This window comes from Rhinolophus sinicus, linkage group LG03, assembly GCF_036562045.2.
Source record: "Rhinolophus sinicus isolate RSC01 linkage group LG03, ASM3656204v1, whole genome shotgun sequence".
NCBI lineage: Eukaryota > Metazoa > Chordata > Mammalia > Chiroptera > Rhinolophidae > Rhinolophus > Rhinolophus sinicus.
The window spans coordinates 20,850,459-20,870,924 of NC_133753.1; the positions used below are offsets into that span (position 1 = coordinate 20,850,459).

The 20,466-nt window shown below is 43.1% G+C and overlaps 1 protein-coding gene and 1 pseudogene across 38 annotated transcripts in view; one reads left to right on the forward strand and one right to left on the reverse strand.

The window, feature by feature from the left end:
• The window catches only part of NRXN3 (neurexin 3), a 1,514,302-nt gene that overhangs the window by 1,008,327 nt on the left and 485,509 nt on the right, over positions 1–20,466 (reverse strand). For all 38 annotated transcript variants that reach the window (XR_012494580.1, XR_012494579.1, XR_012494578.1 and 35 more), the window contains 2 exons: positions 8,988–9,426; positions 4,479–4,862 (listed from right to left, as the gene is read on the reverse strand). Coding sequence is in view for 35 of the 38 variants with exons in the window: in XM_074327136.1 (XP_074183237.1) it covers positions 4,479–4,862; positions 8,988–9,426 (823 nt within the window). In the remaining 3 variants the exon portion in view is untranslated. The remainder of the gene's footprint in view (positions 1–4,478; positions 4,863–8,987; positions 9,427–20,466) is intronic.
• LOC141570448 (sorting nexin-2-like) overlaps positions 11,860–20,466 on the forward strand; it is a 49,732-nt pseudogene continuing 41,125 nt past the window's right edge.

A 20,466-nucleotide genomic window follows, 5' to 3' on the forward strand; every position in this document is an offset into this window, starting at 1 on the left:
CAGAACCTGGAAGTCAGGAAAGATGAATCACTTCAATCGTAGTGCTTTGGGATCTCCAGAGCTTCTCTGCTTCCCTTTGTAAGATGTATTTAGTGAGATCTTCATTTGATAGATACCTCTCTAGGTAGTCATGCAGCAAATTCTCTTTCTTGACTCTGTTAGCCAGAATCAATTCTGTAGCTTGCAACCAAGAAAATCTTACTTAGCAAGTATTAGTGTCCTCATTTTACAGATAAGGAAACTGAGACTTGTCATAGAGATGGACTTGTGCTGAGTCCTGTTTTCTTTCTTGTGAATACATTCAGAAAAAGATATCCAGGGAAGAGGGTAGAATCTGTACTGGCCTTAAACTAAAGCTTGATGGTCCATAAATAGATCGAATCCATAGCCTTGCCTATTGTCACTTGGCTCCCACTAACTAAATAGTTCAGCAACACTGGCAAGGAGAGGATGCCTATATTGCCCCAGGTCAATGGATCATGTCTTTTAAGATAGACAAGCTAAAACGCTTCCTCTGTACAACAGGACTTTACAGGATGGCAGGTGGCTCTCCAGCAGATTAAAGCATTGCAACCAAACTGATTAGTATTAAGTAGTTAAAATAGGCCTTTGCTTTTTAGGTCATGGAAATGACTCCCACTTCTCTATGAATAAGAAACCAAAATAGCTACAGCTGAACAACTGGGACGGATAGACTATTCTTCTTAGAATAGTATCAGATTGCAACCAAGAAAACCTTACTTAGTTTTTTTCTGAAACTTTAGATGCTGAAAAATCTAAACATGACATCAAGCCAATTGTCATATGTCAAGATTTAGAGTCGCTCATCATCACAGGCGCCAGAAGCACTCTTGTGAGGGAACAAGCAAGAGACATCTATTTTTACTCTAAGAGAAGGATAGTCATGCAAATTAATCTTAGTCTCATGTACTCATAGATTTCCTAGTTCTCTGACTTTATTCCCTCGCCTTGGGCTGACAGCTTTGAATTGGGAGTTGTCTCTTCAATTGATCTGCTCGCTCGCTTTTCGTGAGTTCTTAAGCTGTTTTGATCTATTTTCTGACCTGGGCCATCCCCCACTCTGCTTTTCCTCTGTACACCAGTTTTCAGCAACTCCCGTATGCTTTCTCCATGTTATATAAACAACTGTCTCTTTCTAACACTACTGTTCCCGTGGTAGGGCCAGCAATACCACGGAATTGACCCCACTATGATGCCCAAGTATAGGACCCAGTCCGGGCTAGATGGGACACCTGCCAGGAACTGTCTTAAAGGTATCATGTCTAGTACAAATGATGTATTCTAGGCTTAGGGTTAATGCTTCTAGAAGACAATTAAACAGAGAGTGGAAAATGGAGGGACCAGGTTGATGGTATTGTGACGAGTGGGGCAGCATTCCTTGATCCAAAGGGGATCATGCTCCTGTGTAAAAAGTCTTAACACTTTTCCTTCACCACTCTTCAGAAATGCCTATAGAAAATACTCAGGGGGACAAGTAGAGACAGGCGATAATTGTGTTAGAAATGGGAGACAAGAAAATCCAGGAAGTCTTGGGCTCCCTTTTCCCAACCATCACTTCCCCATACAGACATGGTCTCTCCCATCCATGTGCCCTATTGACATCTAACACAACATCCAGCACGTTAGCACATTTCCCACATTTCCCTTTGTTTCCCTGGGAGGATTATATGCCCCTTGATCAAAATCAGGGGCTGTGTCAGTTTTTTTTTTGTGTTTTTGTTTTTGTTTTTGCAACTCCTGCATCTAATACAATGGCTGGAACACGCTAGAGTTTCAATAAATGTCTGCTCCACGTACGAAAAAAAATGAATAAAAAGTACTCAAAAGCATCTCCCCTGAGGAATCAGTTTCAATAAAGAAAAACAGTGTCATTGGGAAGCTCTATTTTCTTTGCTAGCAGAGTGCAGTCCTATCATTTTTACACTCCACTGATTCATTCTGAACATGGTGTCAGGAACAATACAGGGCCAAAAAACAATTAGTGGGGGAACAAAACAATCAGTTGAACCGTCTGGAATTTGAGCGATGTATAGATCAAATGTCTTAAGTTTGCTAGGCTCTTTCTCATTGGGCCAGAATGAATGACTGCTGGCTGCACTGTACCCGGAATAATTGTCCCTCATATATCCCCAATCAGCTGCCTTTTAATGACTAGTCAAAAGTGACAATGTAAAATGTGCAGTGACTTTCACTGTACTTGACAAATCTTGGACCAACTCCCATTGATGTGCCCTTGGACTAGGTGAGCTCAGAGACACCTTGCACAAATGCCTACAGTCACTGCTGCCTATCTTCAGCAACCACGAGGCCCTTGAGTTAGGAAGAGACCCAAGAGAAAGTGTGAGATGTCTAAAGTGACCTTCAGTTCCTACACTACCTTCATAGATGGTGGAAGGCCTGAAATACCGACTGCCACCAAAACTGTCTCCTGCATCTCAGAGGTCGGATGACCTTTCTATCTACCCAAACTGGCACCAGGATAGTTTACCCTATAAAGACGTATGGAAAGTCTGGGAGTTTGACAGACAGACCAGCCCCCTGTAGCCCACTTCCGTTCTGGACTGTGACCTCCTCATCTTAGCTCATGTTCTGATGGTTGCTCCTTTGAAAATTAAATGAATCTCAATTTAAATTCCGTAAGTCTCAAGAAGGATCTTTGTCTTCCACTCGGATGTCCTGTATCTTGTTTTTGGCCCAACTGTAAGGAAGATTTGCAGTTTTCTTGAAACACACCTTAACTGGTTTTATAGTTGACCTCACAAAAACCATTCCTTGAAAACATCTTTGACGGGTCATCCAGTTCCTGTTCCAGGATATCTCCTCATCACCAGACTTACAATACTTGGACAATTCTGGCCACTGGGAGTCAACTGCAGGATGAGACCCTGCAGTTCCCTCCTCAAGATAGTCTTCTCTCCTCTGAGTCTCAGTGTCCTCAGCCTGGTCCACAAACAGCGCCCATGCCACTGCCTTGTATCATTTTATTACTACTTTTTGTATAGATAGCTCAACTCCTCAGCTAAATAAATGATAAGCTTCTTGAGGGCAGTAACTACCTATTACAGATGCACAGCCCTAGAGCGACAGCCTCAGGAAACACTTGGTAACTACCTAGATTATCCTTTCATATAAAATAGAGGCTGACAACCCATGGACAGCCAGCTCGATTCTCTGTGCTTGGCATATAAAACAATAAGCCAAGCTGCAATCTGGATGTGGCTTAAGGACTGGACTTTTCTTGTCTTGATGTTGGCTTCTTGCAAACCTTTATCTCTGCCCTTTACTCAAACTGTAAATTCAGTGCAAATGTAAGATGCTAAAGTAGTGACTGTTCCTCCTAGCATTCCGGCCTGTTCTAATCCATCAGCCCCCACTGTTTGCTCCCCACCTCTCCTACCTTCCCCCCTCCCACATCACTCCACATTCCAGTCCATTCTGGACTTGGTTCAGTTCCTCAACTGTGCCATGGTCTCTTACCTCTGTCCCTCGGTACATGCTATCCTTGCTATCTAGGGCACACCTTCCTTCCATCTCTTTGCCAGGCTAACTCCTACTCATATTTTAAGCCTCAACTTGCATATTCCTTCCTTGCAGAAGCTTTCTATGAACACCTACAGTATGTTGGGTCCCCTTGTAAAGGCCTCCCAAATGTCTCTCTACTTTCCCTTTGATGAAGTTGATGACAATAATTACGACTACAACCACCACTAACATTTATTAAATGGTTACCATAGTCCGGGGACCTATTGACTCACTTTATCAGCACCAGCATCTTATGAGGTAGGTATCTGATTATTCCCATTTTACAGATGAGGAAATCAAGTCTCAAAGGTATTGATTATCTTGATAAGGTTCATCGCTCCATGAGGGCCTGATTTCTCACCCAGTCTGACCCCAGAGTTCACGTTCTTAACCAATACGTCACACTGGCTCTTATAAAACTCACCACATTTGAAATTATTTACTGGCCAAAGATTCAACTAGGCAGCAAGCTCCAGTGGAAAAGGGTTGGGTCTGTCTTATTCAACAGTGTTATTTCTAAAGTCCAATCCAAGAGCTAGCCCGCAGAAGACACCAAAAGGCATGAGTTAAATCAATAAATGAAACAGCCAGTTGGTTAGCCCATCCAGAATCCCAAAAGAGAAGTACCCATCCTCTCTAAAAGATGTCTTATACTGAATCAAAAAAGTATCATGATCACGGTAATGTTTATTCTAAACTTCTCCTGTCTGCGGCTCAACCCTAGTCAAACAAAGTCAAGCATCCAGAACTAGAAGTGGTACGATCTGGAAAGCAGTGAACCCAAGAACACTCTTCTCTAGAAGTCACAAAGCACGAGCAGGTCCAAAGCTAGCACCTGTGGTAGCAAAGAAAGCACAGGTAGGTCTATCCAGAGATTCAACGGTAGTAGTCACACCCGCTCAGGCCCAGGAGGCCGCCCACGAGGGCTGACTTACCCCTTTCGCAGGTTCTTCCCCAGTAGCCGGTGCCCGTGCAGTCGCAGATGAAGCGATTCCAGCCGTCCTTGCACACAGCGTTGTTCTTGCAGGGGTAGCTGTCACACTGCTTGGCGCTCATCCGGGAGCAGGAGGACTTGACCCCCGCGGCGTTCTGCATCTCCGCCAGCTGCCGGATGTTCTTGCTGCGCCCGTCGATGAACAGGTCGCGGATGCAGCCCACGTAGCCGTAGTTGAGCATGGCGGTCCAGAGCTCGGTGGGGAGAATGAGGCCCGCACGGTTCTCCGGCAGCCCGCCCAGATACATGTCCCCTTCCAGGTCCAGGATCTCGCTCTCTCCGCTGGCAGTGAAAGGTGTGCGCCTGCTGTTCACTGATATGGTACCTGGGATGGGAGGACAGAAACAGAGTGAGCTAATGTAACAGCTCCTTGGCAGCGTAGGTGAGGCTGCCAGTCGATGAACCAAATGAATGGAGTCTAGCAGGTAAGTTCTGAGACTCGTGTGGCCACACCAGGGAAGAACAACGCAAGCAGGGGAATGAAATGCTCTAGATGGAAAGGACCATGTAGGTAATATGGCTCCAATCTCTGCCAGGTAAGACAGACTGGTCCACAGGAGGAGCCAGGACAATCCCAGTGGCCTAGTACCTGGTGTGGTATCTTTTCTCTACATAAAAGTCCTGGCTGAGAGGTCGCATACCGTATAGATTGAGAGCAGCAGAGTTCCCACATGTGTTTAAATCCTAGCTCTACCATGTACTAGCTGTAACCTTGAACAAGTGATTTCACCTTCCTGGGCCTTAATTTCCTCATCTGTAAAATGGGAAAATAATTGTTCCGCCTCACAGGTTGTTGTGATGTTTAAATGAGCTTATGTATGTAAAGTGCTTCTTACTCTGTGCCTGGAACAGAGTAAAGGTTCTATAGTGCTGGCCTGAGTCTTCATCACAGGCTTGTCATCCCCAGAAGGATGGAACCCTACGTGCCCCGATACCCTCTACACTGGCATTGGCTACCAGGCCTGCAGTGAATATTTTGGGCATTGCCTTTGGTAAATTTTAAGTGGAACATCTTCCTTCCTTCCTTCCTTCCTTCCTTCCTTCCTTCCTTCCTTCCTTCCTTTCTCTCTCTCTCTCTCTCTCTCTCTCTCTCTCTCTCTCTCTCTCTTTCACAAATATGTATGGAATACCTGTTCTGTCTCTGGTATAGCTCTGTGCACAGAGATAAACTTGACAAGCATGTCCCTGCTCTCATGGAGCTGATATCCCAGAGGAACAGAAACTAAACACATCACCCAATAAATAAGAGAAACTAGCTAATGGCAGGTGCAAGGAAGAGAACAAAATGGGTGCCGTGTAGCAGTTCATGGGTGCCACTTTAAAGTGTATAGTCAGCGAAGGCCTTTCTAAGCAAGTAACAGGTGAACTGAAACCAGAATGCTGAAAAGGATTCAGCCATGCAAAGTCCTGGGGGAAGAACATGCCAGGCAGAAGGAATGGCACCTACAAAGGTCCTGGGGTAGGTGGGGCTATGGCTAGAGTGGAGAAGGCAAGAGGGAGTGAGCAGGGGATGACGTCAGAGAGAGAGAAAGTCTCTGCACATGAAATTACAGAGTATGTAATCCTAGACCCTGACCTGGGGACTTGGAAATAGGGTTCTAGTCCTCCCATGGTGACAATGGAGGCCAGTCCCTGGGCCACTTTACAGCTCAATTCCCTAAAATGTAAAATCAAGGAAACTGTAAAATCCAGGCAATATCCAAACATTATGCCATATAATTTAAGAATGATTTAGTATTCTTAAAGCGCTTTATTGGTACTGAGATAACTGGGTCATGCCATCCATCAGCCAGCCTTCACTTCTGTCGGAATCTCAATTCCCTAAGCTCTTTAGGGAACAGCTGAGGGCTGAGAAGATCAGCTGGGGTCAAGAATGTGACCTACTCTCAATTACAAAGTCAACAGAGGGCTGGAAGAGTAGAAAGAGCATACGGGGCATCTGGGAGGATCAAGCCAGCAGCTTGCTTCCGGTATTCTCGCCTACAAGTGTTTTTCCTGGAGAAATCTGCTTTGCCTTTTTGGTTTCTCATCTTTTAAAAACCTGCGTAACAGTCACAATGTCCTGGCCACAATTTTAAGTACTTGATGTGCTTTTGGGGACTGGATCCTGAAAACGATCTTGTGAGACAGGAGTTGCTGCTTCCACTATTTCAACAATGAGAAAGTTGAGGTGTGTAGCTCTTTCTTCTCTTTAGCACAGTTTGCCTTCTTTCCCTCCATGTATCTACAGAGCTCCTCAGAACACCAGCTAACGGGGAGGAGCATCTATTGCCAAATAAGAACAGCACCCAAACTGCTTTAGATGCTGGAGCCTTAAATACACCCTGAGGAAAATCTGTCTTCTGAGGGTGGGACCACAATGGTTTTGAAGGCACTTATCCAGTTTTAAGAATCACTCACCCAACTGGGGAGTCATCATAAAAGTATTTCTAGATCACTTCTCAGTCACGTTCTTCAGGATGAGCAAGGAAGAAGGCACTACACTTAGATACACTGGTATTTTTATTATAACTATCCACTTTAGAATAGGTTTATAACCCCAAACAACATACTAGGAACTATCCTCATAAAGAAATGAAGTTTAATAGATCATATTAAAATTTTATGTTGCACTGCTTCCACGCGACACTTATTTGTTTACTCAGTAAATTTTTATAGGCTTTGATCAAATTGATCAGTACATCAAAGTACTGGCCAACGCTACAGCTCCTGGGTATGAAATTCAAGGCCTCTGAATTCCAAACCTATTTGTCAAAGATGGACCCATTGATGGTTCTAACAAAGCAAAATAACCGCTCTACTTGAAAAAGCAGTTAGCATTGAGAATAACCAGAAGTAGACATATGGCAATTTTACATGTTCTGGGCTGCCTGTAACACAGGTAGGTAAGCTTGAAGGTGTGCCAGGGTCTAGATTAGTCCATCACAAAACCCATCAACAATGACCCAGCTCCGGAGACCCAAAGTGCATGGTCCCCAAAACCAACAGGAGCATTTCCGTTATAATTCTGGGACAGCTTTCTGGCTCTACCCCTGCTGACATTTTATGGACAAACTGAGAAAGAGAGAGAAAGAAAGATTTGGTCTCCCAAGAAATTAAGTTTTGTGTATTTCTCTTTTTCAAAAAAGTACACACTGTCCTTTCTTGCTCAAAAAGCACATTAGATTTGAAGCCTCTTGGTTCAGATCAGATTTCAGACAACCAATAAAGCATCCTACTGAGCGAGAAACCATCCAGCGCTGCAATCTGCCCCTCACCTGCCCTCTGCACAGAACCCATCCAGCTCCCCCTAAGAGCATCGTTGCTTATCTCCATCATCCCTCCAGCTCTGGAATTATACAGAAAAGCTGTTTCCCCTGAAGCTCAGCCATTCCTGGCTGCAGCCTTTGGAGGAACCTATTGCTTTCTATTGTTGGCCAAATGCACCTAGGAAGAAAATGTCCACATGGTAAACTTTTTTTGTGTTTACCAGGAGAGTGAATCCTTCAAACCTGTGACAAATACAGCCAAGACCCTTCTCCAGTATAATCCTACCTAAACAGAGAATCAGGAAATAAGTGTGAAATCCAAATGCTTTAATTATCACTCTGGGTGCAATGCCCTTTCTGATGGCACAGAACATGACCTTCACTACCACATGGTCCACAGAAAGCAAGGCAGACTGTCCAGGCATCCAAAAGCTCCAAACTCTCTATTTTTATGCTTTTTGGTGTTTTTTCCCCCCTCCCTTTCTCTGTTACTATTCCAGAGTGGCTATGTACTGCCCGGGGCTAGCTTGTTTGATCTGCGGCTGCAGAAACAAACAAAGCCATTTAAACCAAATGTAAAAGGTTATGAAGAGGAAGGGAGAGTTACTGAGGTCTGAGCAAAGAGTGAAATATAGGCTTTCACACCAAAGAAAGGCTTTAAATTGAACATGACTTCAGGAAAAATCAATTTGCCTTTTCCTTTCTTGTCATAATTTTTCCCTGCTACATGACCCTTGCCAATTATTGAAGGGTGTATCGCTGCATAAACCCTGGCAGTGAAGCTTATCCTACAGAGTAACCACATAATGCAGCATCTGTGATGTCACCATTGGTTTCCATGGTGATGAGAAAAAGGAGAAGACGACGTGGGGGGGGATGGCACCATCACACCAGTGACAGGACAGTTGCTCTGCAGCTGTAGAATTGCTACTTGAAAAATCGTCTTTAGCTCTGGGTCTTGGAGCTATCATTGAGATGGTTGGGCAATGAATGAACAGGGAGGTCAGGAGAAGAATGCTAGCCATTGAGGAGACAGGTGACTTGTTCTGAAACATCATCTTACAACCACCATTAAAAAGAATGGGAGAAGAATCAACAAGCATGCAAGCACAAAAATTACAATAAAAAATATAAAGTCCAGAAACAAACTGAGGAGCCAGCGCTTTCCTCTAGCCTCGGCGACACACCCTGCTTCCTCCTACCTGATCGGCCATCTCGTTGAATGTCCACATGGTACCATTCCCCATCGTTGGCTTTCTTCTGAGTGGCTTTCACTTTGATGGTGCCAGAGCCCATGTCAAGCAGCAAGTACAGGTTGCCATCAAGGAGTTCCACGGCAAAGAAGTCCACCTTGGTGTTCTTCTGGCTCCGAGCATCCTTCCTCTCTTGGGGCTTGCCATGAGTGAAGAGGATGAGACCGTTGGGCTCGGTGGTACGGAAGTCAAAGGAGATGGAACCCATGCGTTTGGTGTTCCACTTGGGCAAGCTGATATAAGCCTCTGGGGTCTCAAAGTTGATGGGGTCCAGTGTGGCCACATTCTCACACTTGAATACAACTTCGCCATAGATTTTCATCTTGGTATCCCCAATCCGGGCCAGGCGAGACAGCTCCAGACGGATGTCATTATTCTTATAAACAACCTGTCAAAAGCCAAACAAGTGCCATATGAATCAATCTTGCAAACAGTAACCATCCATCGCCCTCTGGGCACCCAGAAAAAAGGCCCAAGAAGAGGCTTCAGGACACCATAGTCTGAAACATTATGAGAAGCATGAAGCACAGCATTTGAAAAAGGATCTGGAGAGACCTCTAGGATGTACACAAGTGCTGAATAAGCCCCTATATTTTCATTCTATTCCTTTCATCTGTCTCTTTCTGCCCAATTTTTGTGTTGTCAGAAAGTTACACAATATAAGCTTTCAAGTGGAAATCAAGAGAGATTGAGTTGCACAGACTCAAATACTTCCATACAAAGATACATACTGAAGTGTCCTTAGTAAAAGACCAGAAACAACCTAAACGACCATCAATAATAGACTGATACATCCTAATGATAGAATATTATGTAGTCCTTGAAAACTAGGCAGTACTCCCAATTTTGATGTGGATGCTTTCCAAGTAACATTGTTAAGTGAAATTAGCAAGGACTAGATCAGAGCGTGCATTGTGCAATCATTGTGCAAAGTATGTGTGTTAGAAGGATGTGCCATAGCTACATATGCTCGCAAATGCATAAAACATCTTTGGAAGAAAACACAAGAAATTATAAAATTGTTAATAGGATGTAAATTTGTCAAGTTAATATTTGGAGTGGGAGGGAGACTTACTTTTCACAGTACCCTATTATATTTGATATTTTTTAAACCGTGTGGATGTATTACCTAAAGAAAATGATTATTAAGGGTTGGTGGGGAAAGAGATCTGTGTTTCTTTGCAGATGGTGTATGCCCTCTATATACATATAGTGAGAGAACGAAACAACCTAAAACACAAAAAATATATAGTATGACTTTCTAAACCTGGTATAATCTACATAAAAGCAGGGATTAATCTTGTTGCCCCAAATTAGATTTTCAAAAAGGTTTTGCTCTTATTAGACCTGAATTTTGATGCAGTGCCTTGGGATGGAACTGAGCTCTAAGCAATGTCAGACGTATAAAATAAACAGGAAGGAAAACATGGAAGGGAAAGGGGTTAACATTAGAGCACTCATTATGCCAACTACTTCACTATGCCCTGTACATTATCTTATTCAAATTCTAAGTCAGGATCCAGATTTAGGTTCAAATCCCACATCCTCTACTTACAGGCCATGTGACCTTGGCACAGTTATTTAACTTATCTGTGTCTGTTTTCTCCTCTGAAAATGGGAACACAGGACTAAATGATTCTGTAAGGATGACATGAGTTAATATATGTAAAGCACTTAGGAATGGCACATAGCAAAGGCATAAAAATCTGTTATTTTGGGGGGTGGTTGTTGTAGCTATTGTTAATCTGATTTCATCCTTTCCACAGACCAGAGTAGTTTGTGTTATTACCTGCATTTTCAGTAAAATAAAGACTTAAGTGTGGAAATAAGTCTGATAATCCATCTCAGTGATAAAAAGTTAATTGGACGAGTCATTCCAATATCTGTCATTTGATCCCTAACATCCAGCTATAACCTGTGTCCCTCCTCTCCCCTATCACCAGGAGAGAATCAAGCAGAGCTATTTGCGTTTTAATATATCACTAATGACAAAGAATTGAAAACGCCTCCCCTGCTATTATGACCTCGACCATAGGCCTAACCATACTAATAACACTGAAAACAGTATTCATATTTACTGAGCACCTACTACCAACCACCGTGCTAAGGATCTAAAGCCTTCTATTACATTAATTCAGACAACCCATTGGAGACATCCCCATCCCTCCCCCATTTTACTGATGGAGAAACAGATGCGGAGAGTCGTTAAGGAACCAGTTCACAGCCAGACAGCTGGTGATGACAGAGCAGGACTTGAACCACAGGAGCTGGGTTCCCGAGTCCATGTGCTTTACCACTGTGAGAACTCGGAACGAGGTCCTGCAAGCAGCTCTCATGAAGCTCATCGTTAACGTTCTGTGGAAAGTCATGCATGTGTCATTCCCAATTCAAAAGATGAATTTCTCATCTTACCTCCACGGGGCAAAGGGAAACCCTGAAGGATCCTTAGGCGATAGCTCCAAGTGAGTGAACCAGAAAAGAAACAATAAAAGTTTGCTGACGGGCAGCTTCTTCTCCTGGCCACCACCAGGAGTCTGCCCCAGCCTGTGAGAGCTCTCTGTCGTAACCAAACTTTGGCTTTTCTTATATCGGTTAAATACCTACAATCAGAGCTCTTTGTATAGGTTAATTAGTAATGTATAACAATAGCTCATCCCGAAGAGACAGACGGAGGCTTGGCTCCATTGAACGATAAATGGAAAGAGAGGTCATTCATCCCTACAAGAGGCAGAAGCAAGTAAGAAAAAGGCCTTTTAAGGGATGCAGAGTCCTGAGAAGAGGAGCTGTTCTGTAAGAAGAAGGGTATACAGGTGAGACTGGGATGGAAGCTGAGCAACTAGAATTCAGATTTCTGGAGAGACAGACAGGAGAATCCGGGCCAGAAACTGCCACAGATAACCAGACTTCTCTCAAAAGCTCTTTGCAGGTGAGCTCTCTGTCCATTCCCTGGTCCTGAAATTACTACTCTCTCTCCAGGTATTAATATTTATGCAGTCTCCACACCTTTCTTACTGACAGTGAGTTAACCTCTGAATCCTATTGTATTTATGTCCTCACCCAGGGCAGGACCGTGGCCACAGACATGAGAAATGTACCAGCCCCTTGGGTAGGACATAAAGGCAAGAAATCCCGCTGGAGCCCCTTGCAAGACAAATTAGCATCTGGTACAGGGTTCTCTGTAAAGTCAGACTTCCAGCTAAATGGAAGTCCCCAACTGATGACTGAACTAGAAAGAGATGTGACATCAAGTGACAGAAAGCAGCCTCGGCTGACAAGTTACCCCAAGGAGGAGCAATTAAAGACAAAGTAGAAATGGTTCCCTATGGGGGAAGATGTCACACAGCCTGGGAGGCAGAGGCAGAGTCACAGAGTGACAAGCTGGTCTTACTACTACTCCACTCATGGGCTTGTAAAGACTGCTGTTTGCACTCGCATCTCGTGCTTAGGAAGCCAGACGTTTGAGGACAAAGATCTCAGAGGTAAGACAGACTCTCTCAGAACAACTGCACTTGTATGCCTCCATAATCTTTGATACAGAGGCACACAGACCAACACCAGGAGTAAGGCAAGCTCTGGGAGCCGGAACAACAGAATAAAATAATTGCCACCTATTGAGCATTTACTATGTGCCAGACACTTTAAAAACACTAGTGTATATCATCCACGTTAAGCACATGAAGTAGGTGGCATTACCACATTTTACAGAACTGAGGCTCAAGGAGGGTTAGGTGTGACTGAGATCACACAGCTCCTGAAGGGCATAGTCCGGACTTGAACCCACTCTCTGACTGCACTGGGGCAAGGCCATGCCCCAAGGTTAGCAGCTTCTAGACTCTGCAGTAACCCATACCTACCCATAAAATAGAAACTGGTTCATCAAGCACAAAAACCACATGCTTCTCTATCCTGATGTGCAAAGACCGTCACAGCTGGTATGACCTTCTCTAATGGCGTCCTATTCCTCCGCACTCAGACTCACCTCGGAAGCCTCTGCATGCACTCAGGTATTAGGGGTTCTGTGCCTTTGCTCCCCAGGTGTCCCTGGCTACAGCGCCTTTCTCTCCTCTCAACCTCTTTAAATGGTTCCCCTTCGCCAGGATCTACATCCAGACCCATTCCAGGCCCTCCCTGGCTACTCTGGTCCTTACTGATCCCTACGGCTCCATCAGTTTACAGTCCTTAGATTGTCTGCCGGTGACAAAGCTGTCTGCTTTTGTCTAAACCACTTGCCTGATTGATGAAGACGACAATTCTAATTTACATAATGTGCTTTTTACATGAAACTGTTCTACGAGGTTTGTGTTATATGCAGGTCCATGGGAATGAATCGAATGAGTAGAGACAGTCCCAGCTCACAGAGTATTTCTCTTCTCCTCCATCTTATCCCGGGCCACTCTGGTTGTGTTACAAATGCCACATCCCTATACACTCCAGGAAGGGACCTAGAAAGAACAGGGAAGTGTGGGCATGTGCCCCGCAGGGTCCAGAGGGCTTCTCGGTGCTATTTCTCTGTCCAGAAATAGGAGGTTTACCACCTGGTCTTTCTTTTCTTTTGTTTTTAAAACAGCTTTAATTCTCTGTGGCTCTACATACAGGACAATTTCAATAAAAAGCACCATTGCTCTGCTCCAGGTCAGTGGAGGATGTTTAAAGGTTAGGACGTCGGGGGCCATTCTCTCAAGTGCATGGAGTATGCAAAACAGAAAGGCGAAAAGCCGGCAGCAGGGTGCTGTGATGTGGAACAGTGCCGACTCCGAATCCCAAAAAAGCCTTTCAAATGTATACCTATGTGTGGAGCTGCTTACACACAACAAGCAAAAGACAAAGATATATTTGCTTCTCACCCAAATTTAATCCTTTGACAATAGATAATAATGAAATGAGTTTTTTTCTCTTCACTTCCAGGATGGTGCAGCTTCTAAATGCACTTTGGGGCTCATCTTATTGTAGTGTAACATTCCAACTCAGGGTAAATAAATGAGAAATACTGTGAAAGAATCTTGCTTCTGGGGTTGCCGCAGAATCACACATCCTACTTTGTCTACCCCACTTCCTCTCTGGCCTTCAGGCAACTGATGATTATGGTCTCCTGTGATTTCCCCTCCTATGACCTGTCTGCTCCACTGTCAGTCACTCAAAACACTCACCCTTGCTATCGTGAAACAAACACCAGGCTTCTCTTTTCCGTAGACCTCAGACACCTAATCAGCACAAAGTTATCACACTTTTGAAAATCTCACATAGCACCTAGCTATGCTGGTGTTTACTAAATGTTTGCATCTTCATTAAGTGAAATGTGGGATTCAAGTGGCAGCACAGGGCCGTGATTCAGATCATGGGCTCTGCAGGGTCACTCACCAGGGTTTGAGCCCGTGACCCTAGCCAAGTATGGGACCTTGGACAAAATGTTTAACTTGTCTCACTCTCAGAGTCTCCAACTGTAGAATGTAGATGTAAGAAATAATTGAGATAATATTATTGTATACAGAGGTACTTTACACAATTGCTGGCCTTTCGTAAACCATCAGTAAATGGTAGTGATCATGATGAATTGTGTTATTTTCTGTGAAAAGCCAGAACTACATCAACAGACCAGGTAGCCTGGCAAGGAATCAGAGGAAGAAAAGATTCTCTCTGAGGGTCAGTGCTAAGCTGATTATCAGCTCAAGAGACAGGGCTGGAACTAGTGACAGACTCTGGATTTAACAAACTCTGAAGTAAAAAAAAAATTTTTTTTTCAAATATATATAATTGCCTAATGTGGCATCTATAACATATGTAAATGTCTGATGGTAGCCATCCCTTGTTCTTTGCTTCTCTCTCTGACACACACACACACATACACACACACACAAGCATACATCTGCACAGATTTAGGATTCATTATCATTAACATCATTTTCTATCACAGTGTACCACTGACCAAACTCCAACAGTGAAGTCCAAGCACAAATGTGGCAGCAGATGGTCCTCTTAGCTTCCAAAGTCAGAAGAAGCTAATATTTGGCATGGCTGGGGCCACATCTGCATCTATGGTCTTGCTAACAGGGGTCAATAAACTAACTGCCTGCTGCGCTGCAGCTGACACCCAACCTGGGGCCGAAAGTCCCAGCTGCTATAAGCCATGTGTACCAGCGTTTTCATGCTTTATGTGGTTAATAGTGGTCAGGGTCTGCCAAAGATAAAAACCAAGCGCCAGGAGGAGAAAATGGGAACTGAGTTTCTGACCTGCAAAGCAGGAACCAAAGCATGTCTAAGTTCTAGGGCTCAAAATAAAGGTCAACGACTCCACATAAAAGTTGAAACAAGTAGTAGAATGTTGACAGTTAATTATTAATACATTTTTAAAATGTGTGATCCAACACTCTGTGGGTCAAATACAACATATCTGATAGCTGGATCTCACCAGGGATGACCAGTTTATAATCTCTGATTTGTGTCCCATTTGTGAAAGAGTGGCCAGGAAAATATAAAAGAGACATAAGACAAGCTGGAGTAACAGGAAAAATCCAGGTAACCTGATATTGAACCAGCAAAGACCTCAGTCCCTTCCTCATTTTAAAGAAAGCATCCAGTCATCTGGACATGCAGGCATGAGAGAGAGAGAGAGAGAGAGAGAGAGAGAGAGAGAGAGAGAGAGCGAGCGAGCTGTGGACCAGCCACTTACTATCACTTACTATGGCCCCATGAATCAAAGGTCCACATATGCCAGCCCAACACCCCTTGCTAATAACTTAGGTCATTAACACTTTTGCTCAAGGCTTAGACAAACATTTATTTGTCTGATGGATTCTTCTTGAAAGGGAAATGATCAGACAGTTTTATGCTCAGTTCCAGATAGTAAGATGCTGAGAAAAATTTCCAACCCTTGGCATGATCACAGTCAAGGTCTCATTTTTATTCTCAAGAAGGAGAGCTTTCTTAGGATGTTCCGCTCCCCCCACTCCCCCACACACATTTAAAAAGGCTGATTAGGACTAGGCCACCAGATGTTCATGTATCCTATTGAAAAAAAAAATGTTGCCAATCAACTTTGTGGGGTATTAGGACATGGTAAAGGCTCAGTCTATCACAAGAGATAAGATTTGCTGATGCAGGCTTTATCATCCTCCCAGAGTCCACTAGGCTTCTGTTAAATTCATGCAGCAAGAACTTGGCATAGACAGACCCAGACAGAGAAAGAAGACATGAACTTGCCTGTATGGGCCATAGTTCCCCAAGACGGACCTTGTTAATGGATAGTCAAAAAACTTCCTAGATGATCGAGAAAACTTTGCCAGATTATCCTTCTGGCAACCCCTGGATAGCAAATTGTCCCATCTCCTAAAGCCTTGGTGGCAAATATACGTTTCTACTCTTCCTTTTTGGCAGATATTTATTGTTAATTGATGTCCTTCTATTCTACTTTCTTTCCCATTAAACTCAGATGGAGCCTCAGAATTCTGCCTGAAGGCAGTGCTCACGGAAGTTGCCACCAGTCACTGAGAGGTGGAACTGGAGGGGAACCTACTCTCCACTCTTGTTATCCTCTAACACAAGAGCCAACGTAATGTAAATTGACTAGCTATACTAGAATATTGGAAACGAATATCCATGGAATGTGTTAAATAGCCTTTAGCTCTAGACTACGGAGGATACAAAGGAACATGAAGTATAACCCCTGCCACTAACATGCTTAGAAAATGTTGGGAGGATACTTAAAAGGGGAGGGCTAAATATATCTCATATGTCAAACATGAGATATATTTGTCACCCCAATGAATGCATGTGCAAGGGCCTGTGATCAGACATTTGACTCAGAATGTATTTTTCTCCCTTCTGCTTTCCAAGAATGGCACTGTTATGGTTGTCTAGACTGGAAGCTTCACAAACACTGGATGTGGTAACCAGTGCACCCCCAGTGTGTAGCAAAATGCCCACCACATAGTAGAGGCTCAATAAAAATACACTCTAACTTCTTGCATTTACTTAGGTACTAAACAAACTTACTCGGTGAACACCTACATTTCCTTCTGTCTTAGAATATTTGCTGGGGTCACTAACCTGAGTAGAGTGCAGGTTACATGTCACAAAGCAGAGGAATTAAGATCAGATGAGTAGGTAGTACCTGATTGTGAAAAGCTCTAAAAATATAGACATGATTCAATTGGCGGGGGGGGGGGGGGAACTATTAGAATAGAGAGGAAGCCTTTAGCAGTTTGCTTAGAAAGGTGACAAAATTTAAAATGTGCCTTCCTGAATCACTAGGAATCTACAACTATTTTTATTCCAAGAACTACAAATTACTCTAATCATCTTACTGTTTTCTCTGGGGATGACATATCATTCCCTGCGTAAAATCCTTCAATGGGTCTTTATGAACTTCAGAATCAAATACAAACTTTGAAGCATTGCATAAACACTCTTTCTGATCTAATCTCTACCTCATCATCACCAGCCTAGCGAGTTTTGGATTCTTCAAATAAACCATTGCCAGGATAAGCCTTGCCTGAATTATCTATCTGAATGACGACACCTTGTCATTTGAGGCATAATTCAGGTATCACATCCTTTGGGAAGCCTTTACCAACATTCTTGCTCATTCCACCCCCACCCACGGCTGATTTCCTCCTCTTTGCTCCCATGTTCTAACTGCTGTCCTAGAAATTATCATGCTGTGCTGTAATTATCTGTCTCTCCAGTACACTGAGATCTTCTCAAGTGAAGGAATTGGGCCCTTTTTCTCTGTGTCTCTAAGTGCCTCTTCCAGTACATAACACAAAGTCAGTACATGTTTGTAAGAGGATGTGAAAGAATGAGGAAGAAGAAGGTCAAGGAAGATTACCAAAGGCTACTTTCTGACGCCTGTATGTCAGCGAGGACTATAATGCAAAAAGAAGCCTCTGTAATTCATTCTGCTTGACAATAAGTAATGGGATGAGAAGGCAGAAAGCAAAGTATCACAGACAGTTAAAAGGAATTTGATAGAATCACTGACTATTTAGTTGAGTTTTCCCTAAGTGTGCATGCTTAGGAAATGTGTTTGTATTTTAAGGCTGTCAATATGGAAAGCTCTGTATCCCAGAGTGGCAGTTGTCATTAGTTTATGTGTCTTGGTGGAACACTAAGTCCTAATAACAGTGTATCTTGGACTGCCATGGAAAACACATGGAGATTTTGAAACAGTACCTAAAGCCTTTATCATCTGTCCTCACAGTCAAAAAGCAACAATGAATGCCCAACAATGAAGTCTTTGGCCATAGCGAGCAACTTCAGGCTGCTACCAACTACCCTGAAAGAAGACAGATTGCAATAGAAATACCAAATAGCTTTTGGATAAAGAAATTATATGACAGTCCCAAAGGCAGAACAGGGGAAAATAATAATACAAAACGAGTCAATGAAACAGAACCTTTAAGAAGTCTAACATCGTTGGCTGGAAACAATAGTAGCACATGAGAAAAGAAGTATTGGTATGCAGCCCAGAAGACAGAAACAATGACTTCAGAACCATGGATAGTGGCAGAGGTGCTGACCAATGGGCAAGTTGCTGGACAACTGGGGCTAAGAAGGCAAGTTCACACATGGGTTTTGCAGTTCATCTTCTTAAAATGTGAAGCCCATTCATGTATACAAAATACACATGGACCAGAGCTGTATGGCTTCCTGATGGCCGGACAACTTCCAAGGAAGGAGCCCTGCCTGTCAGAAGCAATTACAAACTATTTCTTTCCTAGCCTGCTAAGCAACTCTGCTTTGTAGCCTAATAAAGGCTCTAATCAGATAGCTTCTCAAAGTGGTCCAAAGAGCCCCTCTGCAATCAGCACAAGAGGTGGGGAAAGTGATAAGAAGAATATGCCAGGCTGGCGGGTACCTGATAACAGAATCATTTCCAACCTGGTACAAAAGACAGCAAATAAGAGTTGGGTTCAAACTGACAATAATATAGATAGAAATGGTAGGACTCAAATTGATTTTTTTTTCCTGAACAGGTTTCTTTATCTTTTGCTAACTTCAAAATAAAGGTCACCCTCTTTTGGGGGAGGGCTCCCTTTTAGGGTGATGGTTCTTAGCCGCCAATACTTACACCTATGACTTAACCTTTAGTAAATCTGCAGAGACCTCGATAACCACTAGGTGTCGCTTATACCATGCAAAACCAACCAGACAGAAGTTTTACTACCAGTTACACAAATCACATTTAAAGATAACTTTTCTAAATCATGGTGTCAACTATAACTCCTATTATGACTTCCTTCTCCTCTTTATTTATATTGTGACCATCTCTGTGGGTTTTTTAAATTGTCTCTTATCAAATTATAGGCATGGAAGAGAAAACTCTTATGAATTAAAATTCTTTTAGAGGTAGAAATGATAGAAATAGGCAGAGAGGAATATCATAGGAAAGGGATATCATGTGTCTAAAGAGGTCCAAACTTCATTATAACTTTTAGGAATCAAATTAGTTTCAACATAAATGGAGAAACCTACAAGCTCAGCTTAAATTCAGATTTTCCATGCACTGGGATCTTGGATTCTCAGATTTAAGGAAACTAGGTATGGCAAGTAATTTGAATTTCACATGTCAAGTTTGATCAGTTAAAGCGCGGCTGCCTAGGACACAGAGCAGGAAAGATTGTTTTGCGTTATGGCCAATGAATGATGTCTGCAGTGGGTGTGAGAATGGTGACACCCATGGCACATATTTCCAGAACCTGAATTAAGCCCACAGCTCTAAGCTTCCCTGGATTGGGATGATTGTTGGCAGTGGTGGTGGTGGTGATGGTAATAGAAGTAGCAACCGCTAACCTTAATGGAAGGTTTTCTGCGGCCAGGCATTGCCTTTAGTATTTAACATATAATTATTTAGTCCTCATGGGACAAATATCCAAACCAAGACATGACACTATGGTACTTTTGAGAGTAAAAGAGAGCATATTAATAATTCACTTGGATGACAGACTGAACCCAGAACTTTCCAAGGCCTCCTGGTGTGGATAGCCACCCTACTTTAGAGGCAGCAAAGACTAGGGTTAAGACATTTGCTAAAGCCAAACAATCTGGGTTCAATCCTTGCTTTGCTATTTGTTACTGAGTAACCTAAATAGGTTACTTAACTTCTCTGTTCCTCAGTTTCCTCATCTTTGAAATGGGATATTAACAGTGCTTACCTCATAGTGTGGTTGCAACATGCCAAGAATTGCTCCTGATGCATGGTAAGTGTCAGTTACTATTCTCATTTTCCAGAAGAGGAAATTAGGAATCAGAGATTTTAATATCTGCATAAAGTCATATAGCTATTATCTAATAGAGCCAGAATGAAATGCAGGTAAGTCTTGCTTGAGAGCCTGTGCACTCAATAATTATTACTATCTTGTCTTTATACAACAGAAAGGGGGAAAAAAACTGAGGTTCTCTTAAGATGTCCCCTAAAATCCAGCTTCTCCAG